This window comes from Chlorella variabilis, assembly GCF_000147415.1.
Source record: "Chlorella variabilis unplaced genomic scaffold CHLNCscaffold_11, whole genome shotgun sequence".
Classification (NCBI taxonomy): domain Eukaryota; kingdom Viridiplantae; phylum Chlorophyta; class Trebouxiophyceae; order Chlorellales; family Chlorellaceae; genus Chlorella; species Chlorella variabilis.
The window spans coordinates 692,567-701,412 of record NW_005435077.1 but is presented as its reverse complement, the minus strand read 5'-3'; the positions used below and the strand labels follow the sequence as shown (position 1 = coordinate 701,412).

Genomic DNA, 8,846 nt, shown 5'->3' with positions numbered 1-8,846 from the left:
TCCTGATAGCCCTTGAGCAGCCGCACAGCCGCACAGCCACCAGGCCCCGGCAGCCCCTCCCAGCCGCACCGTGAAGAGCGATTTGTCCTTCAGCACCGTCTCGTAGGAGCTGAGCACGACGTTGGGCTTGACGGCGCGGGCGCGCCGCCGCCGCCCGTCGCCGTCGGTGGAGGCGAAGAAGAGGTCGTGGCGCTGGCGGTAGAGGCGCAGGCAGGGAGGCAGGGATGCGGGCAGGCAGGTGGAGGAAAGCAAGGTAGAAGGGTTGCATGGGCGGGTGGCGGGGGAGGGCGCAGCAGGCAGGGCGTGCGGGCGGGGCAGCCGGCGCAGCGATGCAGCCGTGCCGGCCACCCCAACTCACACCAGGCCACACACACACCAACACACTCACGCACACCTGGATGACCTCCCGGTCTGCTGCGCCGCCCGCATACACCACGCAGTTCATGTCTGTCCAGGTCTCGATCTCGCGCTGCCAGTGGCCCAGCGTGGTGAGTGGTGCAATCACTGCAGGCAGGCAGGCAGGCAGGCAGGCAGGCACAGGCACAGATGTGTGCGGGGGCGGCCTGCGAGCGGCTCCAGACAGCCTGGTGGCGCCATGTAGCCGCTGCGCTCAAGCGGCACACTACGCACCGAGGAAGGGGCCTCGGCGGTTGCCAAACTGCTTCAGGTAGGCCAGGACAGCGATGGACTGCGCCGTCTTGCCCAGCCCCATCTGCAGCGGCGGCGCACCGGAGGCAGCAGGATGGATGATGCAGCTAGCGGACCAGCTCGCCACCAAGCAGGGCACCAGGCTGCTGCCGCTGCTGCCGGCGCAAGCGGCAGGCCGGCAGCCACTCCAGCCGCTCCCTCTGCTCTGCCCCTGGGATTCTGCCCAACTCCACCGCCTCTCCCTCCCAGGGCTCTCCCAATCCCTGCCGACTGATCTGCTGCTCCACCTCCTCATCACCCACCTCGTCCCCCAGGATGCAGTTGCGCTGGGCGATCCAGTTGCGTACGTTCCACTCCAGAGACAGAAGCTGGTAGTCCCGCAGCTGGCGGCCGTTGCAGAAGTCGGGCACTGCAGGGCGGAGAGGCGGCCGCGGCGGTGAGAGGCGTGGCGCCTGGGTGTGTGCATGGGTGGCGGCGGGAGTGGCCGTGTCCGCGTGCGGCGCAACAAAGAGCAGCCGCAGCGACCGCCGGCTCTGCAGGCGGCGGGAGAGGCGGCGGCGGGCGGCGCACCGTCTGTGGGTACCATGGCCTGCGGCTCCTCTCCCTCCTCGGGCAGCGTGCTGTACCGCTCGTACCGCTCGATGTGGGCCTGCAGGTGGGAGCAGGGCGGCAGGTGCCAGCTGAGTGCGTTGCCACCATGCTGGCGCTGCCATCCGCTTCTTTCTTCCCGCTCACCCAGCCACCCACCTCCCTGCGCTGTATCCAGCAGGAGGCGCTGCGCTGTACCCACCCACCTCCTCCCCCTCCAAGTCCCGCTCCGGCTCCCAGGTGCTCTCCGAGTAGCCCAGCCCCCGCCACTTGACCAGGAAGGTGCGGCGACCCAGGCGGGAGCGGTGCGCAATCACGCGGTCCACCTGCCGGGGGCGACCGGGGAGGGAGGGAGGCAGGGAGGGGATGTGACCTGCCAAGCCTGCCAAAAACTGCTGACACTGCGCGCCATTCCACACCACTATCGGCCCGGACCACAGGTACCGCTGCTGTGGCACACTTGCCCCAGGCCTGGCCCCACCCACCTCCCTCCAGTCTGGGTGCACCCCTTCCACCAGGTCGCCATACGGGTCCACCTCCCCGGCCGCTTTCTTCTTCTGGAAGTTGCGCAGCAGCTGCAGGCGGTCCACTGCAGTACACGAAGGGAAGCGCCAGGCACAGGGCAGGGGTGGCGTCGGTTGGGCTGCTCGCCATGCAGCACAGGCAGCTGGTGGCAGCAGCTGCTAGCCGCGATGCAACACAGGCGGCTGGTGGCAGCCCGCCGGCAGCAGAGGGCGCCGCGCCTGACAGCACATCGTAGGGAAGCCACTGGGTCTTGCGGTACGACAGGCCTGCGCTACGGCCAGGCGCAGGGAGTAGGCAGTTAGCCAGCACCCAACCAACAGGCAGGGCCTCCCGCACAGCGCAGGCAGCAGGCCAAGGCGGGGCCAGCAGGCCGCACCCTCAAACTTGCACAGGAACTCGTCGCCGCTGCCGTCCCCAGCGGCGCGGCTCTCCAGGATCTTCTCCACCTTGTGCCGCTCGTAGTCCAGTTCTGTGGGGGGAGCAGGGAGCGGGCGGCACGGAAGGCAGCTCAGGTGTTGCTGCTGCCCTCCTGACGTCCAGTACATATGCGGTACCACAGCGGTACACCCCAGGTTCTAAGCGTGGTGCGGAAAAGTGTGGTGACCAATGAAGCATGCAGCCACCTGCCAGCGGCAGTCATGATGCTGGCAGCCCGCCGGCTGCGCACCTGCGCCATCGCTGTCGTCGCCAGACGAGGAGGCGTCGTGCGAGCCGTGCTCCTCCTCGCTCTCCCGTTGCGAGTCGCCGCCGCTCTGCGAGCCCTCCTCATCAGAGCTGTCCACCACCGCCTGCCGCCGCTTGGATGCTGCGGCATGAGGGCAAGTGGGGTGGAGCAATACAAGCGAGCTGATGACGCAGCGCAGCACATGTGGCAGGAAGCCGTTCCCGCAGCCCCAAACTGACCCTGCACAAGCCGCCTCCTCCACGGCTACGCACACTGCCCCACCTCTGCCCACGACAGCACACAGACACACACCCAGCCAGCCGACTCGCACCTGGCGCTGCGGCTCGCTTCGGATTCTTGCGGCGCTTGGGCGCGCCAGCCTGCTGCCGGATGGCGCGGCCGGCGGCCTTGGCGGCGCGTCGTGTGGGGCGCAAGGGCTGCGCAGCGTTCTCGTCGTTTGAGCCCTCCTCCTCCTCGCTGCTGCTCTCCTCCTCCTCGCTGCTCTCCTCCATCACACCCTGCAGGCAGGGAGGCAGCACCAGCAGGCCAGCATCCGGGGCTGAGGGAGGCGCGGCAAGAAGAGCGGCGCGACGGCAGCCAGCAGGGAGGGCGGGTGCATCATTGTGCTGGCTGGGCAGCTTGCCGCCAGCTGTTCCAACCTGGCAGGCACGCACACGAGTGCCCGCGCCCCAGAGTGCACCCACTCACCAGCAGCACGTCCTCATTGTAGCACACCCGCTGCCTCTCCCGCCCCGTGCGCCGCCCCTCGGGCTGCCGCGCCCCGCGGTGGCGAGTTGCGGGCCGCCGAGCTGCTTGCTGCCTGCGAGGCTGCTCCTCCTCCTCCTCCTCCTCGCCCTCGTCCTCCTCATCTGCAGGCCGCCATGCATATGGTCAATACACAGCCCAACACGACACTTCAGCATACGGCGAAGCAGTTTGCATTGCAACAGGGGTAGGAGGGTGCCGGTCGCATCCAGGCGCCACATCAGCCTTCTCACCATGGCTGCTCGCCTCCTCCTCCTCCTCCCCCTCCTCATCGCTGCGAGGCTCGCGATAGTTGGGCATGGCGGCGCCACGCAGCCGCGTGCTGCGGCCACCCCGCCCTCCCCCCTCCTCGTCCTCCTCCTCGTCTTTCTCCGCCTGTCCCTGCTTGGCAGTGCGCCTCGCCCTGCGACAGTACAACCACAGCAGCGCAAGGGCAGGCAACAAAGCGACGTCAGCCTGGCACTCAATGCCTGGCGGATATTTGTGGCTGCAGTGCACGCAGGCAGCGCGCCCCAGCCATCCACACGCTTCCGCACACCTGTTGGCCCGCAGCTGCGGCACCACCTCAGCCTCCTCCTCCTCCTCCTCCTCCCAACCAGACTCCGCAGACTGCTGCTGCAGCTCCTCCTCCTCCTCCTCCTCAGCCGCCACCTCCTCGTCCTCCATTTGGAAGTCGGCGTCTGCCGCCTCTGCCGCAGCCGAGGCCTCATCGGCCGACTCAATTGGGTCATCGCCCTCCTCGCCGCCGCTGTCGTCGCTGCCGCTGGCCGCAGGGCTGGCCCCGGCCCTGCAGCAGGCAGGCGTGCAAGTTTTGAATGGTCGGCGTTGCTGTGTTGGATCACACACCTCGCAGTGAAGCAGCCAGGCAGGCGCAGAGCAGAGGCCTCTGGAGACGGTGCCACCAAGCCAGTCCGCTGCCGCCCGCCTCCCACTGCCCACCTGCGCCGCCTGGCTGCTGGCGCGCCCTCTAGATCGCCGTTGGCGCGCTTCTGGCCCAGAGCGTGCGGCCGCTTGGCGTAGGGCCCGCGCTTGAGGCGGGCAGCTGCCTCCGGCTGTGGGCTGGTCTCATCGACGCTGCCCAGTGATGCGTCCGAGGCGCCATCGTCATCGCTGTTGGTCTCATTGTAATTGGGCTCGGGGCCCCGCTCCCTCAGCCGCCCCATGGCAACCTCACCCGCCCGTTTAAAAGGGGCTTGAAAGCAGGGCTGCCTCCTGCGGGCTGCCTGCAAATACCTGGAAGCAGCAGCCCGATTGAAACCAACCTGCAATAAACAAGGTTTGATCGGCCTGTTTTGGGAGGGAAATTCAGGCAACACAGTACGGCGGGACGGCGGCGTTTAACAACGCCGCCGGGCTTGCAGAGGAATGAGGCATCATGGCAGGATCATTGCAGTGCGTGGCTGCCACCCTTCCTTTGCTGCGCCACCAATTACATGACCTCCTGATCAAGCGAGCTTGACCAGGGCGGCAGGCGGCAGCCCGCGAGCGGCAACGGGCGGCAGCGGAAAGGCGGCCAAGTGTGTCCTGCAGAGAATCGGTTGGCAAGTGGCCCTGCTGGCTGCAAGTGGCCCTGATGGTTGATAAATTGATTCCTCGATTGTGCAAGATCTCGTAGGTCGCGCAGTCACACCGCAAGCTCGTCCACCGCCACCATCAGCGGCGCGGCGGGCATGCTGCGGGCTGGCCTGCGTCATTGTGAGTCGCTGATCAGCCGCCCTTGGAGTTCCGCTTCTCTTTGCAACATCGCCTGCACAGCGCGAGCACCGTGATCGATCAGAAAGCTCAGGGAGAACGTCCGATACTTTTGCGTCCGTCCACCCATCGCAGCAGCCATGGTGGACAGGCACAAGGAGGCTGAGAAGCTGTACCAGGAGGCCGTCAAGCTCACCACCCCCTCGCTGCTCAGCTTCCGCATGAGGGGCGAGTGGGAGCGGGCCACCCCGCTGTGGGAGCGGGCCGCCATGCTGTTCAAGGTGAGGCAGAAATGGGGCCGTGACGCCCACCAGGGTTTCCCGCCGCCGCCGCCCGTCGCAGCAGCCACCTGCTGCCCGCCCGCCGTGCCTCCTGGCCACACCCCCCCACACCCCACCCCGCCCTGCCGCAGCAATGCGGCGACGTGAACCGCGCCAAGGACTGCTACGAGCACGCGGCGACGGGGCAGGAGCGGCAGAAGAGCGGGTGGCATGCGGCCAAGAACATGGAGAAGGCTGGGGAGGCGGCCAAGGAGCTGGGCATGTGGGCTGACGTGGAGGCGCACTACTCCCGCGCCGCGCAGCTGTACGCTGAGGAGGGGCGGCCCTCGGCGGCGGCAGAGGCGGCGGCTCGGGGCGCGCGGGCGCTGGAGGAGCGGCAGCCAGAGGTGGGCGAGGGCGCGGGACGGCGCCTGGGCCAGCCGCTGCACGCGCCATACCCCCGACCCTTCCACTCGCTCGCTGCTGGCGTCACACTCTCACACATACTTTCTCTCTGTTTTTCACACTCATACACACACTCGCACACTCACACACTCACACACATACACACATGGGTGCAGATGTCCCAAGAGATGTATCGCAAGGCGGTGGAGTGGCTGGAGGATGCGGGCAAGGATGCGATGGCGGGAGACATCTTCAGGTGCAGGCCAGCGCAGCCCAGGCATCGCCTCTGCATCGGCTGGCCAGCAGGCACCTCAGGGGAACCCCTGCTCGCCTGGGCACGCTGGCGGCAGTGGCTGCTCATCCGCCTGCCTCTCGCTCCGCCTCCTGTAACAACCACCCCTGCCCTGTGCACGATCTGCCTTGCAGGCAGGCGGTGGCGCAGCTGGTGCGGGCGGGCAAGTGGGCGGACGCAGTGGGCATGCTGCTGCGGTTTGCGGTGGCGTGCGACGGCATGGGCGCGCGCAACAGCGAGTGCAAGGCATACCTGGGCGCGGTGGTGGTGTGGCTGCACGCAGGCAAGGCCAACAACGCGTGGGCGACCTACCAGGCAAGCCGGCGCGGTGAAGGCGGTGGCTGGGCCTGGCGCATGCCCCTGGCTGGCTGGCTGGCTGGCAGAGTCGCGAGCTCAGCCACACTTTCCATCCGGGGCTGCCTGGCTGCCCAGCCGGCCTGCCTGCCCAGCCCAGCCCAGGTGGCCCACTCTCGCTTTGCCTGCCCGCCCCCTGTTGAGCAGGATGCGCTGGGTGTGGACAACTTCATGAGCAGCGACGAGGCGTTTGCGGCAGATGCGCTGTTTGATGCCTACCGCAGGCAAGGGCAGCGGCAGCAGGAGCGGTCGAGCAGTGCATGCTGCGCGCGCGTGCTGCTGCCGCATCCCGCCGCCTGCCTCCTCGGCCTGCTCTGCCTGGGTGCCTGGGCTCACCAGCGGCCGCTCCCTGCCCGCCTCCCCCGGCCTGCCCCACTTGCAGCGGCGACCCCGCGGCGATCCAGGCGGCGGTGAAGCGCAGCGCCGTCTTTTCCAACCTAGACAACCAGGCACGCCCCTGCTGCCCAGCTGGCTGTTTTTGGTGCATTGATGCCAACGGGAGCTAATGTTGATGCCACTGGCCAAGCTCTGCTTGCCAAGTGATGCGCAGCCAGGGGAGAGCCTGCTCTGACGACGCGGCCCTCCATCCGCGGCGCTGCCGTGCCGTGCAGGTGGCGCGGCTGGCACGCAAGCTGCCGCAGGGTGACCTGGCGGTGCAGGCGGTGCAGCTCGGCGGCAGCGGCGGCGGCGCGGGCGTGGCGATCGATGAGGAGGGGGAGGAGGATCTCACTTAGGATCCTGTGTATCTCCTGTGGCTATGCTAACGCCCCCTCACTCGGGTGCATGTGCACATGTAAGCTGCAATTGGCCTCCTCCAGATCGAGTCCGGCGCCTCAGCGCCTGCTGCGCCAGGTGGCCGCACCCGCCGCCATCCCCCTTCTACCCCTCCTCGCTCCCCCGCAGCCCTTGCATCTCTTCAGCAGTGCCCAAAGCCGCGATCTTTGTGGGATTCCGGGCCTCGGCGTGCTTCCCACGCGAACACCTGACACCGCGTGGAGCTCTCTGGAGCGGCCTTGCCTGCAGCCCCGCGCAGTGCACGCGTGGAACAGCCCTACAGCACCGCGCCAACGCCTCTTGCGCCTCCCAGAAGCAGCCCAGCATCTGGTTTCGGCGGGGCTGTGACAGTCTAGAGCCCCCGAGGCACAGCAGTCCCGCTAACCGCGCAACATGGTGAGGCTGAGCGTCACGCCCAGCGCCGTCGGCTGGCGCCATGCCGCCCGCCGCTGCCCCGCAGCTGCCGATGCGTTGGTGGGTCCGGTCTGCCTTGCACCGCCTCCTGCACCTCGCTGCGCTAAGCCCTGGCCTCCCGCCGCCCACTCCCCTCTTCGCTCCCCCCTGCAGAGCATCGTGTTCGAGCTGCTGCATCAGGCGCTGCCTGAGGTGCCCCTGGATCGCGGCGTGGCCAGCGCCAACACCGGCAACCTGGCCTGCGACCTGCTGCCGCTCATCACCATGCTGCCCTGCGCCCAGGCAAGCGCCTCGCCGCCTGCCAACTTGCTGCTGCTCGTGCCTGGCGTGGCTCCCGTCTCGCCTGCCATGGCAGCCTGGCTCCGCTGCGCCCGCCAGGCGCCCTTCTCAGCCGCGGCTCCTTGGGCCCAGCTCCGCACTTCCCACCCCCCGCCACACACACAACGACCCCTCCCCTCCCGCTCTTCCCCTGCGCATGCAGACGATCCAGCTGTTCTGGCGGCGCGGCCGCCGCCTGGACGTCTTCCTCTTCTCCCTCGGCTTCGTGCTGGCGCTCATCTACCACTGGCTGCACATGCACCCCGACGGCATCGCCGCCGCCACGCTGCTGGGCCTGCCCGGCTCCACCTGGCGCGGGCTGGACATCCTGATGGCGCAGGCCCTGCTGGCACGCACGCTGGGCCACGCGCTGGGCGCCCGCTCCCCGGCCACCCTGCTCGTCGCCAACCTGGCCTACCCCGCCACCCTGCTCGCCTACGCCCACCTGCTGGCTGACGGCGTGCTGACCCTGGGCTTTGCCTCCAAGGTGGGTTTATACATATTTTGAGAAACAGCGCAGGGCTGCCCCTGACTTCGCCGCTTGAGGAAATGCCGCTTGGTTGGGGCTTGCTGGGTTCTGCCACGCTCCTGCCCACACCCCTGCCCGCCCGCACCCCTGCCTGCCCGCCTCCAGGTGCTGGTGGTGGTCCTGCTGGCCACGCTGGCCTGCAAGGCGGCGGTGGAGGGCTGGGGCACGCTGCCCAAGTACTGCCCGCGCCGCGGCCGCCGCACGCTGGCCTGCTACGCCCTCGGCTTTGCCGTCTTCCCCCTGCCCGAGCTCCTGCCGCGCCACTACTGGCTGTTCCACAGCCTGTGGCACATGCTCATGGCCGACGGGTACCAGCACCTGTACCTGCAGCTGGAGGGGCAGTACAGCGAGGAGGGCGACCGGCGGCAGGCGCGCGCGGCCGCGCAGCGGCGGGCCGCTGCCAAGCGGCGCCGCGCGGCCGGGCGGGCCGCGGGCGCGGCGGCCGCGCGCGCCGCGCTCACCGGCGGCGCCGGCTGGCTGCAGTCGCTGCTGCAGCCCTGGCACAGCTTCGTGCGGTACCAGGAGGAGCAGATGGAGGGCGAGCTGCTGAGCAGCGGCAAGGAGCAGTGAGGGGGCGCACACATGCGCCTGGCACAGCAGCGGGCCCGCTCCCCAGCC

General features: G+C 68.8%; 1 protein-coding gene across 1 annotated transcript; it reads left to right on the top strand.

Moving 5' to 3' along the window:
• Nucleotides 1-5,022: 5,022 nt before the first annotated feature.
• CHLNCDRAFT_134361 (hypothetical protein) lies at nt 5,023-6,927 on the top strand (the record flags this gene model as incomplete). The annotated part of the gene is made up of 7 exons (XM_005847387.1): nt 5,023-5,163; nt 5,295-5,549; nt 5,724-5,803; nt 5,974-6,106; nt 6,341-6,441; nt 6,576-6,603; nt 6,805-6,927. The coding sequence occupies 7 exons, from the start codon at nt 5,023-5,025 to the stop codon at nt 6,925-6,927; spliced, it is 861 nt and encodes a 286-aa protein (XP_005847449.1).
• Nucleotides 6,928-8,846: the final 1,919 nt, after the last annotated feature.